Source organism: Corvus hawaiiensis, chromosome 30, assembly GCF_020740725.1.
Source record: "Corvus hawaiiensis isolate bCorHaw1 chromosome 30, bCorHaw1.pri.cur, whole genome shotgun sequence".
Classification (NCBI taxonomy): Eukaryota; Metazoa; Chordata; class Aves; order Passeriformes; family Corvidae; genus Corvus; species Corvus hawaiiensis.
This window is the reverse complement of record NC_063242.1, coordinates 14,565,486-14,586,148: the sequence shown is the minus strand read 5'-3', so window position 1 is coordinate 14,586,148 and position 20,663 is coordinate 14,565,486. Positions and strand designations below refer to the sequence as shown.

The 20,663-nt window shown below is 38.9% G+C and overlaps 1 protein-coding gene and 1 long non-coding RNA gene across 3 annotated transcripts in view; one reads left to right on the top strand and one right to left on the bottom strand.

Moving 5' to 3' along the window:
- Nucleotides 1-18,784, top strand: part of ANKRD12 (ankyrin repeat domain 12) — a 59,494-nt gene extending 40,710 nt beyond the window's left edge. For both annotated transcript variants that reach the window (XM_048289578.1, XM_048289579.1), the window contains 5 exons: nt 1,509-6,205; nt 12,250-12,348; nt 14,496-14,639; nt 17,103-17,198; nt 17,511-18,784. In XM_048289578.1, coding sequence (XP_048145535.1) covers nt 1,509-6,205; nt 12,250-12,348; nt 14,496-14,639; nt 17,103-17,198; nt 17,511-17,696 — 5,222 coding nt within the window. In that variant the 3' untranslated portion in view covers nt 17,697-18,784. The remainder of the gene's footprint in view (nt 1-1,508; nt 6,206-12,249; nt 12,349-14,495; nt 14,640-17,102; nt 17,199-17,510) is intronic.
- A 106-nt stretch (nt 18,785-18,890) lies between these two features.
- Nucleotides 18,891-20,648, bottom strand: LOC125318641. Its single transcript, XR_007200461.1, has 2 exons — nt 20,595-20,648; nt 18,891-20,065 (listed from the first exon to the last, which is right to left on the bottom strand). It is a non-coding gene; the product is annotated as an uncharacterized LOC125318641 (long non-coding RNA).
- Nucleotides 20,649-20,663: the final 15 nt, after the last annotated feature.

Below are 20,663 nucleotides of genomic sequence, written 5' to 3'. Positions count from 1 at the left end.
GTACCATCAGGAAGTTTCCTAATGACACAGAGGTGGGAGTGCTAAGGAGGAGTGAGTGGTGCACCGGAGAGTTGTGCTGCCATCCAGAGGAACCTCATCATGTTGGAGAAATGGGCTCCTGGGAATCTCACGTAGTTCAACAAGGGGAAGTGCTGAGTCCTGCAGCTGGGGAGGAACAACCATCCAAGCAGCAGTGCAGACTGGGATCTGACCAGCTGGGAAAGCAGCTTTGCAGAAATGGCCCTGGGTCATGGTGAACAGCACCAGCTTGACCATGAGCCAGCAGTGTGCCCTTGCTGCAGAGAAGGCCAGAGGTATCCTGGGCTGCATTAGGAATGTTGCCAGCAGGTAGATGGAGGTGATGCTTCCCCTCTGCGCAGCACTGGTGAGGCCACAGCTGGAGTGCTGGGTCCAGTTCTGGGCTCCCCAGTACAAGAGAGACAGTGACATAATGGAGAGAGTCCAGGGAAAGGCCAGGAAGTTGATGAAGAGCCTGGAAGAGCAAAGGCTCAGGGGGATCTTGTTGATGCGTACAAATACCTGAGGGGAGGGTGCAAAGAGGACGGAGCTGGGCTCTTTTCACTAGTGCCCAGTGACAGGACCAGAGGCAATGGGCACACCTTGAAACACAGGAAGTTCTCTCTGAACAACAGGAAACACTTTTTACTGTGAGGATGACCAAGCAAGTGGCACAGGTAGTCTAGGGAGACTCTGGAGTCTCCGTCCTTGGAGATACTCAAAAGTCCTTCTGGGCATGGTCCTGGGGCAGCTGGCTCTGGGTGTCCCTGCCTGAGCAGGGTGGGGTGAACAAGATGATCTCCAGAGGTCCCTTCCAACCTCATGTCACATGATTGTAAAAGTTGGTTTCTCCTTCCCAGACAAATAAAAAACCCCCAACCCCCTAGGAATGTTTTCTAGTCAAAGTTTCACTATACTTGAAGAAAAAAAAAGTCATATTGCCCTACGTTCTGATGTAGTGTTAACATTTTTGGCACTAGAATAACCTGAAATACAGTGCATGGTCCTTCGTTCTAAGGGACAGTTGTGGCATCACTTACAGAATCAACTTCAGCTTAGTGAAATCATTAATCTTAAGACAAATATTTTTACATATGTGTAATAGAAACTTGTTACTGTTTAGCAATTGGTTCTTCAACAGTCTGTCTGTGCAGGGTATTGTCCTTGGGAAAGAGGTTATACAGGAATTATGCACAATAGATGAGGTTTCCAAAATTTGAAGTGCATTACTTTTATTAGATATAAATGTTAATTAGTTATTTTTACATGCCTAAGTGAGAGCTGTAAAGGGAGGGGAGAACTTTTGATTTCATGACCTTTTGTTTTCTCTTAAAAAGCTAAATTCTAGTGAGAAGGTTTGTTGTGTGTTTAAGGTAGGTTTTATTCTTTTTTCATTTGTAAAGAGGTGACTGCTGAGCTGAACTCTTTTGTCCTGAAGTGTGACAAGTGTCTCATCAGTATTCAATTAATTTTTTGTTTCCTTACTCTAGATTCTGAAGAAGCTCCATCTGTAAATCCTTCCAGTGTAGATGGGAATGTTGATTCAGAAGCAGAAAAGGACTCTGTAGCCAACAACAGCAAACAGATGGTCCCTAGTAAGGCACCACTTCCATCTGCTCTAGATGAGTATGAATTTAAAGATGATGATGAAGATGAAATGAAAAAAATGATTGATGACAAGCATATTCTTAGAAAAGACCCAAGGAAAGAAGATGAGACTGAAGTTGAACAGACCAGCTTATTTGTGAAACAAGAAAAAGTTGTCTTTTCAAAATCATTCAAAAACAAAAAACAGAAACCATCTAGAGTTCTGTATTCAAGTTCTGAAAGTTCAGATGAAGAAATACTTCAGGACAAGAAGATAGTCTCTCCTTGCTCTGTTTCAGAGACATCAAATTCTGATGTCAGAGTGAAGAAAGAATATATGGTTACAAATGAACACAAGCAAAAGGGCAAAGTTAAAAGGAAAGTAAAAAATCAGAGCAAAAATAAAGAGAATCAAGAAGTAAAGCAAGAAAAAGAAAATGCTAGAGTAACAAATATAGCTACTTCTGGGTTAGATTCTTTAGATAAAGCTAGAGAGGAAGAAACCTTTAAGAAGTCTTTCACCTCAAAAGAAGATTCTTCTTTGCATCTATTTCATATCACTGCTGGAAAATCTCCGAAGCATCCTTGTGGGTTAAGTGAAAAGCAGTCAACGCCATTAAAGCAAGAAAACACCAAAACTTGCTTATCACCAGGAGGTTCGGAAATAACATTGCAGTCCGAATTAGTTCGGTATGATCACAGCACTGAGTCTGATTACCTAGTTGAAAGTTCTAGTGGCAAATCTTGCAAGCACAAAGAAAAAAGCAAGCATCATCAAAAGGATTTTCACTTGGAATTTGGTGAAAAATCTAGTCCTAAAATTAAAGAGGAAGATAATAGCTCAACATTTGAGAATTCAGATTATACTTTGAGAAAAATTGACAAGGAAGGTAAAACACTTAAAAAGCATAAATTAAAGCACAAAGAAAGAGAAAAGGAAAAGCACAAAAAGGAACAGGATGGGGAGAAGGAGAAACACAAACATAAAGATAATATTAAAGAGGTTCAAAGAAGTATTGAGTTTGACAGAGAATTTTGGAAAGAGAACTTTTTCAAAAGTGATGAAAATGATGATACGTTGTTAAATACAGAACATGAATCTCTTTCTTCAGATAGAAAATCAAAGCTAGAAAAAGCTGTGGCAAAAGAAGATAAGTTAGTTAAGGAGAGACAGTTCCAGAAAGAGAGAAGTACTAAAGATGAGAGGGAAAAAGAGAAGAACAAAAAGGAAAATGAGAAGTTTCTCAAGGATGAAAAAACAAACGATACAAAAGAAGAAAAAGAAGTTATGCTTGCAGATAAAGAAATCGAATTGTTCTGCTTTGGTGCTAAAGATGAAACAGCCAGTGTGCATTTAATAGAAAGAGAAACAGATACTGAAAAGCAGGAAAAGAATTTAAAGGAAAATAAAGAAAAGACAGAAAAACGATTCTCAGCCAAAGAAAAAGATGTTGAAAAGATAGAAAGAAAACATGGAGAAAAAGAGAAAAAGTTAAAGCATGAATACAAAATGGAGAAAGAAAAAGCAGAAGTAAATGAAAATACAGAGAAAGTAAAGGAGAAGTCCAGTTTTCAGCAAGCAGAAAAGTGCCATAAGGAAAATGATAAAGTAAAAAGCATGGGTACTCTTAAAAAAGTTGATGACAAGGAAAGAAATAAAGAAAAAACTGATAAGAAGCATGATAAAGAAAAGGCTGATAAAGACAGACATTGGGCTGAAAGCAAAGAAAAACACTGTACTGAAAGAAAAGTCAAACAGTCTGAAAAGGAATCTGAATATACTAAATCAGAAAAAAATAGAACTAAAGAAAAGGAATTTGAAAAAAAAGACAAATCCAAAGATAAGGAGACCTCATCACTGGCAAACTCAAAACACATGCAAGAGGAAAGGAGATGCAGTGTTACAGAAAGTAATAAAACAGCTCATGACAAACTGTCATCTTTGAAAGAAAAACCAAAAGATGATTTGTTGAAAACTCCAGATGGTAGAGAGAAAGATAAAAAAGATAAAGATATAGACCGATACAAAGAGAGAGACAAGCATAAAGATAAACTGCATCAAAGTAGTTTGCTTAAACTAAAACTTGAACGTGAGAAACTTAAGCCTAAACCAGCTCCTGCACCAAAGGATGCTCGGCCTAAAGAAAAAAGACTGGTCAACGATGATTTGATGCAAACTAGTTTCGAAAGAATGCTTAGCCTTAAAGATCTGGAAATAGAGCAGTGGCATAGAAAGCATAAAGAAAAAATAAAACAGAAAGAGAAGGAACGTTTGAGAAACCGCACTTGTTCAGAACATAACAAAATGAAGGAAAAACCCAAACACTCGTTAGCTGAAGTAAAAGGCAAAGAACTGATTCGTTCAAAAAGTTCAGAGTTGCCAGATGTTTGTGTGAAGGAAAAGCAGCAGAAAGATGCTACAAGTAATAGATCACAGTCAGTAGATACAAGAAGTGTCAATGTTGCAAAGCCTTCGTTGGCCTTAGATAACTTAAGTAGATCCCCCAAATCAGAAAGTGAAAAGATGGGGCTGAGCTCCCGGTCAGTGTCCTTGGTTTCTGTTGCAAGCTCTGAGGATTCTTGCCATACCACAGTAACTACTCCAAGGCCTGTAATCGAATATGATTCGGACTTTATGCCAGAAGGTTCTGATTCCCAAATGTCTTTTTCGCAGTCACCATTTTTGGCAAGTGCCAAATCACCAGCCCTTGTCGAAAAAGAGGCCGATGGTCTTGCTGAGTTGCCAGATCGCATTAAGCCACCTTTCACAAACAGGCTCCCACAAATGTATGTTAGATCAGCATCTGTTGAAGATGCTAAGTTGGTTTTAAATGAGTGTAGGCCTGTTATAGAGGTTCGAAGATGCAGCATGCCTGCTGCAGTTTCTGAACACAGCAAACAGCCTCGAATATCAGAAGAAAACAACCAGAACTCTGTGCCGTCAGTTCAGACTTACAGTAGCACTTCTCCTAAACCAGAATTACTGTGTAGCACACTCGAAAGAGATTTTCAAAGTAGTGTGACTGTTCTGCAGTCAAACTTCACGTCATCTCCAAATGGAGCTGTTAGCAACAAGCAGGCAACAACAGGGCCAAGTACCATTAAAGATATTGCTCAGATGAGCCCTTCAGAAGACTCTAATGTGCATTTAGAGCCATGTAGTCAAAGTGGTGTGACTCAGCAAACCAAACCATGGGATGTGCCTTTTGACAGACTTAGCTCATTAAACAATGAGTTTAACAGCTCAGGTTGTGGTGTATCAGAGCAAGATACTAAAAGTATTATAGCAGTGCATAATTCTGAGAGCAGGACGTTAAAAGAGCAACAAGTATCTGAATTTTTGCCTCAGCATGCTGAAGTTAAGGGAAATTCCGGTTCTCAAGAATCAGCATCATTTTTGCCTTCACAGTCACCTTGTTCTTTACCTATCCAGCCACTTCCAGTTGTGTCAAAACACGTTTCTTTACCAGGCATTAGCAGTCAAGATTCATCATTTGTACAGCAGCAAAATCTAGTTCAGACTACAACTTCTGCTTTGGATACAGACGCTACTAGTACCAGAGAGCTGGAAAATGCTTTCTTCCCTTCAAACATTAAGAAGATTGATGCACCCATTGTTGTATATTCTGAGAGCTCTCCAAAGGATGTTTCACAGAGCTATGAAAGGGTGAGTGATTTACCAATGGTACCATTAGAGAAAGATACTCCTGAAAGTGATAGCAGTTCACAGTTAAATGTGAATTCATACACATTCAGTAAAGTTGTTTGTAAGAATGCGCTGGGTGAAGTGGATGGTAACACAGCAGAGACTTCAGATGCTAGAAATGAAAAAGACCAACAAGAAAAGTTGGTCTCTGTGCATGTTGTTGATAGTAAAGCCAATGCTGATACCTGTGAACTAAGTTCAGGAATATCAAAAGGAATTACAAATGAATTGGTTAATAAAAGCCCCTGCACTGCAGACAGAGAAAATGTGTTGGAAGATGATCCACCACAGTGCTCCTCTCTATCTAACTTGGAAAATAGTTCACAACAGATTACACAGGAAGAGGTGCATAAATACAGCCAAATAGTTAAAGTAGAGGAAGAAGTTGCTGAGGATCAGAAGATGGAACAGCAAGAAGTACCTCAAAGAATCACGAGGAACAGAGCAAATTTGCTTGCTAACCAGGGCAAGCAGAATCCTCTTGGCTGCACACAAACATCAGAAAAAGAGTCTGAATCATTAGCATCTATGAAAGCAAGAATTAGATTAACTGAAGATGATGATGCTCAGGTACATCATCCACGTAAAAGGAAGGTGTCACGTGTGCCTCAGCCTGTGCAAGCGAACCCTTCTTTGCTACAGGCCAAGGAGAAGACCCAGCAGTCCCTGGCAGCTATTGTTGATTCTTTGAAGCTTGAAGAGATTCAGCCATACAGTTCTGAAAGAGCAAACCCCTACTTTGAATACTTGCACATAAGGAAGAAGATAGAAGAGAAGCGTAAATTGCTGTGCAGTGTTATTCCTCAGGCACCTCAATATTATGATGAGTATGTGACTTTCAATGGCTCCTACCTGTTGGATGGCAATCCCTTGAGCAAGATATGCATCCCAACTGTAAGTAACATGGTCTTTCAGTGAAAGGCATGTTTTGGTTTTATTTTTGTAACTTCCTTATTCTTCCTAACTTGCTTCTGAATATTCTGCTGAAAACAGAAAGTTGACATGTTAATAGCACCATATTTAAAAGCCCCATTCACTGGAAATACACACAGTGGTTTCACAGTCACTGTAAGACAAACCATGTATGACACCTGTCAAGGGCACACAAATACTGTATTTCAAAGTATGTAAAGCCTACTCTTTCAGAAGTCAGTTATTGAGAGCTTCTCTGAATTTCTGCTGTCAATAATTTTGTTAGAACTAATTAGTCAAAGCTGTTTCATTTGGAGGGGGGTGGATGTGCAGTGCTTCAAAATACTAAGTCCATCACCAAACGTTTTAAGTTGGAGAGTGCCTGCCAGCTATCTCAAAATGAGCAGGCGCTATCTGCTGTGTCCTGGCTTTTGTAATCCATCTAAAGTGTTCATTGTTTTATTAAATAATGTCAAGGGTTTTTTTCCTTTTTACTGAAGACCATCTGTAGTGCAGAGACACTTGTTTAGTTCTAAGCTCTCCATTTCTGAATGGACAAGTTATTATGTCAGCTTGTCTAAGATAACTCACCCTTACTTGACTGTAAAAAAGCTTTAGCTTTTTTCCAGTAGAGTTGAAGATTTTTTGATGAAGCAATGAATAGAAATTTAATGTGTAAATTTAAAAATGTTTGCTTTATCACACAGGTAGTCATAATTCCCTCTATAAGCTGTTTATTCTCATTTTTTGGAATTAGTAGGCCAGTTATAGTCTGAGGAAGGATGTGGGTAAGATGACCCTTTTACTTGGTCTGTAAGTGAACCAGGGACAAGCTTTGCCACAATATACCAGGCTGTCAGCCTTCCCAAATCTACAAATCTTTCTCAGTAGCTGTTGCAGCTTCTGTAACATCTTTATCACTGCAGGCATAGTTTGTGTTTGTTTGTTTGTTTGTTTGTTGTGTAGCTGCTGCTAGTCAAGTACATACTGTTTCCAAGCTACAGCTTACTGCTTTGGCATCACACTTCAGTGCTTAATTTGGGATAAGTGGAAAGTAGAGAAGCATGGCATATGTTTTTCCCTGGTCCATCTCCTACCTGAGCAATAGAATTCAGTTCCCTATCATAAATGGCAATGTGTGTAGGCACCGTAAGGAAGGCAGAGTTACTGACTTGATGTTAAAGCACTGCCTTATAATTCCTTCTAGTCTCTATTGCTGTGTATAATAGGGACTCTGCTGTTAATGAAAATAAATTTAGGTATTGGAGGGCAAAATCTCGGGTAAGAGGTTCAGAAAATATCAGAGATGGATGTGTGCTTCCTATTCTCAATGGCTTTTAATTAACTGTTGAAAAGAAAACCCTCTTCTAATAAAGTTGATAAAAAGGTAAATATGTAATTAAAGGATTACAGTTACTGATTTTTGTCTCATTTAGATTTCTGGTTTGATTCCCTACACATACATGTTCTGATGGTAATGATATTTTAAACAGTTAATTGTTTTGTATATACTTTGATGATCCTGTCAGTATTCTAGAGAGAACAGGTGGAACTTTTTATTCCAGGCTGCTAGAAGCAAAAAGGAAGAAGATAAATTCTGAGAAGCCAAAATAAATTTTTAGGAATTGGTGGTTATTTTCATTAGAATTAAAGTGTAAGAAAAAGCATGAGTTTTGTTCTAAATAAGGAGATACTCCAAGAAATTCTGTTTTGTTTGTCTGAAAAATCTCCAGTGCGACTAAGTGCTTTATTTAATTACTGTCACTTGTGTAAATGTACAATTTTGATTAAAGTTTTCATGTTTCCTGTCAGAAAAAAAGATATTGTTAAAAAAATTAGTAGTAGTTCAGGTTTAACTTATCAGCAGAGTTTGCTTGTGTACACAGTTTAATAATTTTATTTTGTCACCATTGAAAATCACGATCATAATAATTCCTGTTACAAATACCATAGAAATGAGTATTGCTAAGCCAAGGATCATTTCATTCTCAAAAATAAGTGTTTGTTTACTGTATACATTGTCCAACAAAGTGAAAATAAAGCCTGTGCCTAGTCTCTCTGAAATGGTGAAATACTAATAACGTGTTGTTACGCCTATAATGCGCAATTTAATAAGCAACTGTAAAATTACCTTTTTGTCAAGTTTGTTTTACAGTTTTTCCTTTGATTCTCTAATGATTCTCTGTTAACCCAATTTATGCCTCATCAATTTGCATAGAAAGTAGATACTCTTTCTTTAATTATTCCTGTGTTACAGATATCCCTTTGTATAGGTCTGCATGAAGACCATAATATTTAGCTCTGAGACTCTGAATGGTTGGTGTAACATGCTGTTCTCTGCATTGGAATTTTAATGATTCACTGTAGTTTATCTGATGAACTTCAAACATGCTGTAGGTGGGAACCAGGAGATGGTGTGCTAAAACTTTATTTCCACAGCCTTGTTTATCTACTGTAATTTATAGCCCAGATCACCTAAGGCTGTGAGGGTGTTCATGTATGAATTGTGGCTTCCCTCTCACCAGTGCAAATACAAAACATAAGGCAGGAGACATCAGGTCAGTTCAAAATAGAAGGAAACAAATCTGAATCTTCTAACAGAGTAAATTTAAATTGTACTTGGCTCTGCTGCCTTTCAGATTGTTCGTTCCATCTGTATGTTCTACAGGGTTCAGTCATCTTTATCTGTATTGTCTCCTGAGAGGAGGTACCAGGATGATTTCACTGCCAGACTCCACTGGGTATCTAGCAGATGTGTTTCTAGTAAAAGGGATTCTGCCCTGTCTCCCTGGTATTGCTGTAGAAACTCAAGTGGTAAAATCTGATTGTAGGGGTATTACCAGAAACTTGTTTTCAAAATACATGAAATGGAGCATTAGAGCAGGCCGGTGGTTTGGATGATGTAGAAGAGTGGGAGGTCTGTAGCAGGCACAAATGGGAATTGAAAGTTTATACAGTGAAGAGTTGTTGCTCTTGTTGCAGGTGTTTTGAAGGAAAGCTGCTGATCGATTTTGATGTGTTGGAGATGAGGAGGGCATGTCTTGAACCTGAGCTCTTGCCAATCAGACCTGTTCTAGTGGCTGGCTCCAAGTGTGGTGGAGCAGAGGCACAAGGCTGAGTTCTCTCTGGATTTTCTGAGTCATTTCTCAAGACTGGGAACAGAGAACTCTCTGAAGCAGGCAGGGCCCCTTTGTTTCCCTCTCCTGTATGGAGCGTGGGCCCTTAAGAAACTAGTTTGATACTTGGTTTTACAAAAAACAGAGGGCACTGTTGATGGACAGGGCACCTTTTTTTTGTGGTGTTCAGTTTCATGCTCTGTTCTTCAAGTCCAACTTACGTGTTTGTATTTTCCCTACACAGTTTTTGTGTTCTCTTTAGTAACAGTCTCTTTGACTAGAAGGTCTGAGAGGCTCCTCTGGCTATTCCTGCCTCAAAACTTCTAAGTTAGACTTTCTGGTCTCAAAGAAACCCATTTCCCTTGTCTGAATCCAGTGCTGGTTCACAAGCTGGGATTTCCAGCAGGTGGTGTGCGACTACCCAAATCCTGTGTTCAGACTCTTAAGCATCTGAGGCTCACTCTTCCCAAGTTTCCAAGAAGAGAGGAAAAAAATGATCATTCCATAAACAACTGTAACCAAAGCTAGCCCTGTATTTAGCTGTACATTTTGGCAGGCCGTGCTGGGCTGGGTGGGAATGAAGAGTTTATGGATGTATCCAGTGGCAGTAGGGATGGCTTGGGTCACTGAAACCTGTCAGTGTCGCACGAGTCTGAGCATAGTCTGTGTTCAGGGCTGAACATAACCTGCTGAAACAGAGTCCTACACATTTAAATAAAAGTCCACACAAGTCTGCTGTCTAGATTATCAACTCCTTGTCAGGTTTTTTCTACTGTGTTGATTCTTACTTGTGTTGCAAAACTAAACCATCTGTGAATTTAAGGGAAATATTTTACGATATTTGAATTGTAGTGTCAGGACAAGGGTGAATGGCTTCAAACTGAGAGAGGGCAGGTTTAGATCAGTGATTAGGAAAAAATTCTTTACTATGAGGGTGGTGAGGCATGGGAACAAGTTGGCAAAAGAAGCTGTGGATGCCCCATCCCTGGAAGTGTTCACTGCCAGGTTGGATGGGGCCCTGAGTAACCTGGTCTAGTGGGTGGCATCCCTGCACATGGCAGGGGACTTGGAACTAGATGATCCCTAAGGTCTCTTCCTGCCCAGGCCATTCTGTGAAATGGTTCAGCTTATATGAATGCTTGCCAACTTTGAAATTTTTATTTCTGGAAAATGTAGGTGCATAAACCCAGAGATTATTTATAGACAGCTTCTCTGTCTTGCTTCTTACTCTGGATGCTTCTCTGTAAGCAAAAGAACGGAGATTTTTGGAGATGTTTTGAGTTTATTAAAATTAAAGCTTGATACTATTTACAGGCATCTTGTCTTATTTTACTGAAAGACTCTGACAGCACTGTTGTACTGTACCATGAATGCAAAGTTTTCGGGAAAAACTAGACTACAGGGGGTATATTTGTTTTTTATACTGATGTTTTGCACAAAATGGCATATGTCATAAACATTACTGGTTTGAGAGCCAAACTGTTTTCACTAAGAAAAGTGGAGTGTATCCTGTTCCTAGTTTGAAATGTGAAGGAGTTGAATGTCATTTTTTACCATATAATAATTTAAGGAATGAACTGCAATTAGTTATTCATTATATTCTTTAATTCCAAAGACATTGGCTAACTTCCCGTTGGGGAAAAAATTGTTCTGAAATAATTTTCCGGTACAATAATAATTCAAGCATATCTGGTAGATAAATCACTTTGTTACTGGAATGTATAGGTGCAAGATTGAGACTAATAATCTGGTTTAATCTACAGTGTGTCTGTATTGCCGTAATGGATTTATTACTTCTTGACAGTTGAAGGATCTATTTTATTGAAAAGAATTATTTATGTTTGTGTTAGGTACAGGGTAGGGTGTACTAACTGCAGGTATGTATTTGAGCTGTGATTTTTGAGTATCAATGGTAGTAGGTAGTGTTTCATGTCGTTGGAATGGGTCTTTCCAAAGCAGTATCAATGCTCTTAGATTGCTAAAATTGCTAAAACCCATGCTGAGTTGTCAGACAGAACTGGCATAAAGAAAAGTAAACTTTGGGTGGAGCCTTAAAACTCCCAAGATGTTTATTAGTTACTTCTCAGAAGCATCTGATTTCTGCAGTTGCCAGGAGGGCTCCAGGTGCCTTGTCAGTGTTTGTCATACAGCTTAGACCAGGCAGTAATTCTGGTTGTTTACTATAATTGACTAAAGATGCAAAATGCTTACAGTATAGCAAATCAGTAACAGCATTGATACGTCACTCAAGTCTATTTGATTTTTTTAAATTATTTTCTTTTAAGGAGTAAGTTTTTTTTAAAAACTTACTTGAATAACTGTCAGGAAGAAACACTTTTTGAAGCCACTGTCTGGGGCTCTAGTCTACTTTTTGTGTTTGCCTGTGTTCTGCATGATTGCAAGATTAGGAGTATGGTTGGTTATCTTTTGTGCAGTATAAAATGCTGTTGCTTCTGTATAAATATATCAAGTGGTTTGGGGTTTTTTTAGCAATACTTTTTTTTTGCTTTGCTCTTGCATTTTGCTAGGCAGTTTTTATCTTCTCAAAACGAACAGCTGTGCTTTAATGACTCTTTAAAACTGAAAGCAAGTTGTATTCTTACTATATTCTACAGTATAGCCTTTTAAAAAGAACAGCCATGGAATGCTGATAATGACTGGTTAAAAGCACTAAACAGCTTGAAATGCCATTTTCGCTTGGGTTTATTAATTTTATGGTATGGAATCCTTAAAACCTTTTATTGCAAACACATTAAGTTCACGTAGTTAATGGAAAGTAAAAACACTCATACTTTTCTTAAAAAAATGCCTTGCTTATTGTTTCTTGGGTCATTTTTAATAGATCACATAAGCAATGCTAAACATGTTAAATACATATTCACTATACTATCTATAAAACTTTTTCCACAGATTACACCACCTCCCTCACTGTCGGACCCGCTTAAGGAACTATTTAAACAACAGGAGGTTGTAAGGATGAAACTACGTTTACAGCACAGTATTGAAAGGGTGAGACTAATTTATTTTTTTATTTCCCAGATTTAAGCTTTAGGATGTTTTTCAATGAACAGACTACATTTTTTTGAATCCAACAGTGTTTAGAAGTACTTCTTTCTATCCAAATTTATGAATTGGAACTTGTAACAGGGGAAAAAATTGTTTGGACAGTTGTTAGCAAAATGCTGAAGTTGGTAAGATAGAGCAATTAACAGGAAAAAGCTGCTGAGTTGTGTCCCTGATTTATCCTAGAGGCAGTGGGAAGGAAGCTTCACACTGTAGTTTGGAAAGGTAATGATTGTTGTAGACTTCAGAACCAGATTGACTGAGTTAAAAGAATTGAAGACAGGGTAAATTCTGTATAGAGGGAAGACGTGTGGCTCTAAGATTAAAACATGTTTTGCAATATTCAGCTCAGAAACTGCCTAAAATTATATTAGAACTACATCTGTAGGCATCACTGAGTTTCAGCACAGAAATAGAGAAAATATTCCTGGTTTAGGAGTATTCTTTATTTTTAAGTTGCCCTTTTTCCTTGGTAACCTAGCTTTAGATGCCAGTATTGTGAACCAGATTGCTTGTGGGCACAGGCAGGACCCCTTTCTGACAGGGATGTGTCTTGTGGATTTCCACGTAGTTATACAAGGAGCTGCCTCATCAAACCCAGTGTGATGCTTTTTCAACTGACAGTTTCAGTGTGACTTAACAAACCCAGCTGAGGGAGGGGTTTTACTGGAATTTAGTATTTCAGTGTGTAAAGCTAGGTATAAAATAAGCACAAAGACTGTAAACATGGTTCAAGTTCTGACTGAAAATAAATCAGTTGCAGCTAAAAATATGATGGCCACGGTGAGGGAGGTGATTCTGTCCCTCTGCTCCGCTCTGGTGAGACCCCACCTGCAGTGCTGCATCCAACTCTGGGGTCCCCAGCAGACGAGGGGCATGGACCTGTTGGAGTGAGTCCACAGGAGGGCCACAAACATGATCACAGGGCTGGACCACCTCTCCTGTGGAGACAGGCTGAGAGAGCTGGGGCTGTTCAGCCTGGAGAAGAGTAGGCTCCAGGGAGACCTCATTGGGGCATTTCCATGTTTAAAGGGGCTTATATAAAAGAGGGAAAGTGACTTTTAACACAGGCAAATAGTGTTAGGACAAGGGGAGATACAGTTGTAAACCAAAGGAGGAGAGATTTAGATTAGATATTAGGAAGAAATTCTTCACTGTGAGGGTGGTGAGGCACTGGAACAGGTTGCCCAGGGAAGCTGTGGATGCCCCATTCCCTGGCAGTGTTCAAGGCCAGGCTGTGTGGGGCCCTGAGCAGCCTGGTCTAGTTGGAGGTGTTCTTGACCACAGCACGGGGATTGGAACAAGATGGTCTTTAAGGTCCCTTCCAACCCAGAGTCTATGATTCTAACCAAAGGAAAGGTGCTCCTTTTCCTGTTTTCTGAAAAACAGGAAATACAAGATAATGTTTTAATCCACCTTCTTTTATTCTGATAAAAATTAGAGCTATTATATTGCAGAGCAGTAAACACATACAAATATTATTCTATGTCTTAAAAAATTATGCATATTTATAGTTATTTTGGTCATGTAGGCTTTTTTCTCATTTTCAAATGAAATCCACTTTATACAACTGTAAGTCAAGCTTTGTCAAGTGAGTTACATTTTTCTTGTCTCAGTTTAGGAAAGAATATCTATGCAGCTGTGAATTTAGGGAGTTACTGCATGTTGTTTTAAAAAAATTATCCTGCAAATGATCTTTCTGCTGCATTTTGCTTGGCCATTGTGCCTAGAGTAAAAGTCTTCATACAGTCAACACTCACAAACCTATATCCCAACCCTGTGCTCCTTCTACCTTTCATCTTTCACCACTCTCATTAACTAGAACTTGCCTCAGTAAGTGGGAACATTCAGCCATCAGTGGAGGCTGGGGCTAAGCAGAAGGTGTTTTCAGTTCTGACATCCATGGGACACTCTTTGCATCATTGAATTGAAATATTGAATTTGATTAGAAGAGCAACCCTTCCTACATTCAGCAGCCCATTTCTCACACTGTTCAAAAGTGTAAGCCCTAGAAAGAAATTTTTAAATTTGTGGGCATTTTTATGAATGCTTGACTTACTAAATGTTTATTTATATGTTGATATCTTAATTAGGAAAAGCTTATTGTCTCTAATGAGCAAGAGGTTCTACGTGTTCACTACCGAGCAGCAAGGACCTTGGCTAATCAAACTCTGCCCTTCAGTGCCTGCACTGTGCTGCTGGATGCTGAGGTGTACAACGTGCCTCTGGATGCTCAGGTAAAGATTTGTCCTTCACAGCTTCAGACAAAAAGGTCTGGCTAGCCTGACTCAAGCATTCAGAGAGAAATCTGTTCCCATAGCAAAATTGTCATTGATTTGCTTGGAATGAAGATTTTGCTCCCTATAGGTTGTTACTTATATTGGGGCCCAAATGGGTGTACAGTAATAGGAGGATATATCATTTTTCTGTTTTGTATTGTGTCTGGTTTTCTTTCACCTCCAGGAATTATGAGATGGATAAAATAAGGACATTCTTCTGCTGATTTTGTTATAAAAACAGTTTTTAGTCATAAACAGAATGTGTTTTTGAAGTTTACAAATATAGCTTAAACATGAACAAAGAAATTACCAGCATAGAAGATCATTTCTATCAGTAATCCAAATAATTGGAATGCAGTAGTGTGGGAAGTGATGAAATTGGTTTATGAAATTTGGAAATGTTTTGTGGACATATCCACATTATACTTTCCTCCTCTGTGTAAGGCAGTCACTAGAACTGTTCCATAAAAAATAGATGAGCAACAGTGAAATGTTGAATGCTACCAGAAGAAATAACTTTTTTCAAAATGACTTCAGGCTCATGACTTCATGATTTTCTTGTGCCATGTTATTTACGTGTTTAATGTGGGTATTTAGTCCTGATTAAAACACAAAATAAGCAATGTGCTTCACAATCTGTGTATGTTGTGTGGACTATCCCTCAAAAGTTGGCTGCAGCTGTACCTCTAAGAGAAAATAATCTCATGGTGTCAGTATTTTGTGGACGGTTTTTCCAACTAACAGACGTGGAACCAGCATTTGACACCTGCTTCAGTGACTCTGAGCAGCACATAATGAAAGGAGGAATTGTTGATGTTTTGGGCGTAACAAGTGCAGATGCATTGGATGCTGGGCATTTTAAAATGAAACACATACATTTCCAACATATGGGAGATTTTCCATTAGTTCTGGAGCTCCTTATAGAATTATTACAACTTTCACTGTTTCTTCAGTCAGTTACTACATTTTTCCCAGTCTTTAAAAAACTAGAGCTATGCCCAGTGAGGTGATTGAGCAGATGATAGTTTATGGAGACTGTATTGTTGTCTCATTTTAAGCTTCATACAGATAAATTTTTAAACCATCATTTCCTTAGTAAATCTAACTGATGGAGCAAAACCAAGATTTTTCTCTTCCAAAGTCCTTTGTTTTATTTCTGCCCTGATTTATAGGCCTTGAGCTTTTTAGAAATGAGAAGTACATGAGTTGTGCATTTAACTGCATTTTTGTAGTTAACATTTTACAGTTCATTTTAAGTGAGCTGATTCTGTATTTGAATTTTGTGAAACAAAAGGAATCTTTTCTGGGGGAGAAGTCGAGGTGTTGGGTGTGCTCCCCAAGTGTATTGCCTTTTTTTTTGACCATCTATGTAATAACAAGAGCAGTAATAAAATGCCTCTCCTGTCCCCTCACTACTTCAACAGCTTTGTGTTTCAGTCTGTGGTAATTTTTCTTAGGAAACTACATTACATATAATGCTGAGCAAATTATTAAATAAATTTTTAATGCAATTGAATTCAGTGTTTTATACTACAAGCTTGATGGTTTGATTTAAATTTGTTTAATGGGAAGAATGTAGATGCATTAGAAAATACTGTCTTGTAATGCATTCTGCCATTAGCAAATACTGATTTTGTTCTCTAGAAAGGCCAATCTTTGCACATTTGATTGGGCTTCTTTTTGTTCCTGCTGCTACAGTGTACAAATTCCTGCAGTGTCTTCTCCCTAAGAGAGTAACAACAGCTTGCTGTATTTAGTGGTTATTATTTAAATGTTATATTGGCATAGTCTGGCTTTAGGACTATGTATAGAGTATATCTAGTTTATCACAGTGGGCAGATGTGACATTCCAAATTCTTACGAAATAGTTGGAATTTTAAAAAAAACAGCTATTTCATTAAGCAGGACGTAAGACAGGTCTGCTCACTTTTTTTTAATCTCCTTTTGGGGATTGTGATGGTAAAAAGAGGTTTTTTTATTGCATTCAATACTTGTGTAGTTGGTTAAATCAGGCTGCTTAAGTTTTCCTTTATTAATGTTTTTGCTTTTCCCTGAGGGATATTGATTTAATTTTAAATTTTAAAGATTAAAAAGAGAGACAGTAATTTTTTGGAAGGATCTGCCTTTTATTAGTTAAGACTTTAAGGTATAAATCTTTAAGCCTCCCACTCTAAATGTCAGAACCAGAGCACAGTAAATAGCTTGAGGAAATCTGAAAATACCCATTTTTAGTGAGCAGCTGATTTGCAGTGGAAGTGTTGGTCAACATTTCTACTTTTATAATACCTTTGTACTTTGAATCTGTTTCTCTGTCAGAAGTAGTGTTTGTGGGATTGTTTATGTCCCACAGAGGAGGTTTTGTGTTTTAAAGGATGTTTAAGATTGAATCATCAAGTTGGAATAAATTTTTGGTTTTTGCAGACTGATGACAGCAAAACATCGGTGAGGGACCGATTTAATGCAAGGCAGTTCATGTCATGGCTACAGGACGTTGATGATAAGTTTGACAAATTAAAGGTACATTCCTTTGTCTTTCCACTTTAAAAAAACAAACAAATCTAATGAAGATGAGATTAATAAATAGTAGGTTTGTGTGCGGAATCATGGGCTGTTGTGGAGGTAACAGAAAGGAAGGTCTATCAGTATTAAAAAAAACTAACTTTTGTTGCCATGTAGTGTAACGGCATAGTCTGCACGTTTCTAAATACACGCTGGGGGAATTACTTACTATCACCAGGGAGGCTGTTAGACGTATTTCCTGTGTTCAAACTTGTTGCAATAATATTTTTTTCAAATATTTCAATAACTTCTTTCTCAATTTCAAACCAGACGTGCCTTTTGATGAGGCAGCAGCACGAAGCAGCGGCGCTGAATGCAGTGCAGAGACTGGAGTGGCAGCTTAAACTGCAAGAGCTTGATCCTGCTACGTACAAATCTATCAGCATTTATGAAATCCAGGAGTTTTATGTTCCTCTTGTTGATGTTAATGATGACTTTGAATTGACGCCCATATGACAACCAGCACCGTCTGGCTCGCCCCTCCCCGTGGACAGCTAGAGACTGAGGTGCAGTGATGCACAAAGGTATTTTTCTTTTGAGACAGAGCACTTAATTCTGTGGAATACCACCTTTCTCAATAATTCAGGTGTTCCTACAGAGAAGTGTGGCACAGACTCTTGCTCAAACACAGAAGATGGATGCGAATTTTAAGTCTGGATTTGCAGTAACTGCTGTTATCTGTATTTTAAAATTGCCTGTAGCTATAGAGCTTATTGCTGAAAAAGATGACAAAACCTGGTGAGTTGACAGCGCTGGAAGCTGTTAATAACTAAAACATCCACCAAAAAGCAAATTATACTTAAAATCTGCTATAAAGCTTTGTATTATGAAACTCCTGTAACAGTTGAACTCCCACAGAAAAATGATGAGAGCCTGTGGAAGAAAATGTAAGATTTGGAGGAAAATAGTCAATTAATCTTATTATGTTTTGTAAATTACTGTACAGATTTCTTTTTGGAAAAAGATGTAATATTGTCTTCATTTTTAAATAATTTATTTTATACATATTGTGCAAATGTAAATAGTCTTGTAATTAATGTTCAAACCTGTATAAAATAGATATTTTAACTGTAAAACTGTTTTTGTCTAATGTTTATTGGGCCAAAGTTGTCGTTTTTATTAAGTGTAGTGTGTTCCTGGTTGGCAGTTCCTTTTTGTATGGCATGCGTTTGATTTAGCTGCGTGTTTCATCACCATAACTGTAAAAGGATTGAACTGTATTGCATGCACCACAGGACTCTGAACTCCTTCCCTTTAATAACTGATACCTAAACTATTGTAATATTTACAAAATCATACGTCATATTAGTCTGCTGTTGTAATGCCATACCTATGACTTCCTATACTGAAAATATTTTTGTGTAAGACAAAAAAACCCCTTTTGCTCTTATATGGTGGTCTCGTAATAGAGCCTATTTTTTCCAACAAAATGCCTTTGAATTAAAATTCTTAAATTGTATATTGTCTATTTTAATATTAATCTATGGAAGGGATATGTAAATAGTTGTAAATATAATATTTAATAAATTTTATTGGTCATGTTATTAGTTGGAATTTCTTAATATTGGAACACTTGGTACATCAAACCTTAGCATTCCTGGAATATATAAGGAGGCTCAATGGAAAAGTTAAAAAAAATTCCCCATGTTGTGAAATGTAATGCTTTTTTTATTCTTAGTACTGTTAATGAGGAGACAGTTAATTATTTATTAGTAGGAGGTTACAGATATTCATGAAAAAGATTTGTTACCCTCCAGGCCATAAATTATTCAAGAATGGTTGGGATCTGATGTCTGTGAAATTATTTCTGAAAGAAATGGGGCTTGGGCAGAAGACCTGGTTACTCAGAGTAGGAGATATAAAATCCTTGGTTTGAATGGATTTTTCAGGTGAGCTACCGCAGGGAACTTACTCCTTGTGCTTTTGTGAATGTCCAGGGGGCATTTCCTGGTGCAGAGGCCAAATGGGCAGTGAACAAGAGACACTGTGGACAGCAGGCTCCTTCCGTCTGCACATCACTGCTAGTGCCAGTTTAGAATAAATAGTAACTCAAGCGCGGTAATACCAATTAGTGTGTAGTTCCTGCCCTGTAACTTTTTTTCACTTTTAATTTGTTAGGTATCTGCAGTAGGAGAAGTTGTTCCTGCTTTTATTGCAGCAATATCTTCCTGACCTCGTTCAGAATTGAAACTGTTGAGGAAAAAGCAACAACGTAGCTGTAAAATCTTGAAATGCTGCAGAAATCTGTATTATATGCTTGAAAAGATGAGGAGATACGGATAAAGTTGCAAGGTGTTAACTAGTAAGTGGGTACAAGTTACTTCTGTCAGATACTTACTAGAGTAGTAAAAAGTAACAGCCATGGCTGGAAGCGGAGAAGTATGAGGTAATTAAGACCCTAGCAAACAGAACAGAAAAGATAAACTGGGCTGCAGAAGTCTTGGCTGTGTTAGAAAAGAAGTGTGTGACAAAAATACTTGGGATGCAGGAGACAAGAAAAATATTTTGGCAGTATCTTGTAAGGATAGCTGAAGACAGATGTTTCTTAGCATTAGCCTGTGTCTTTTTTGTAAGGAGAGAAGGTTTTCCGGTGTCAGGGTCTGTGCAACCGAGTTTTTTCAATTGCAACTTCTTAGTAAAAGTTTTATTGCTCCACATATTTCAGTCCCACAGATAATGATCTCTTGGCTTCTCTGATATTTGTTGTGGTCTTTTTTCCTTTTTTTTCTTTTTTTTTTTTCTTCCCCGAGTTTACTCTGTGGTATGATGCCTCGTGTTGTTCAAGGACACCGTGCTGTGGATTTCCCCCAACAGAGCGGCGGGAGCTGGGAAGAAGGGATGAGACGCAATACGGTAGTAACTCGTTGGCGCAATGGCCCTGCTTCCCTCGCCGGGGTCTAGCTGTCTCCTGGGTAGCCCGAGGGCTGCTCTGAGTTTCTGGGTACCGAGCCAGGATCCTCCTGTGTTTTTCTTCTAGGGACCAAACTTGTTACCTTGGTTCCTTGGAGCTTGGCACGTGGGAGGATAAAGCCGCCGCCCAGCCGTGGTCCTGGGAGAGGCTGTCCGGAAGCCCGGAGTCCCTTCCCATCGGAGGCGGCCCCTGCCCTCCCCCGGGCGCCTGCACCTTCTCAGCTTTCGGGGAAGTTAATCGCGTTTCCCGCTGGCGCTTCCAGCGGCGCTGCCCCACGGTTCCCTTTCTCCCGCCCTGCCCGCTCCTCCCGCCCCGGCTTCCCCGGGCTGCCTGTTCTGCCCACAGGACCCCCGAGTTTCTCTCTGCTCGCACTCGGCTTGCGGGGGAATGTTCCGCCGTCCTCCCCTGAAGAAGCCCCTCCGGATGCAGTCTCCTGGCCTTACCCCCCAGTCCCATCCCGCTAGGCACGGTCCGGCGGCAGCTCCCATCCACCGGCCCCTGCCTCCTCCTCC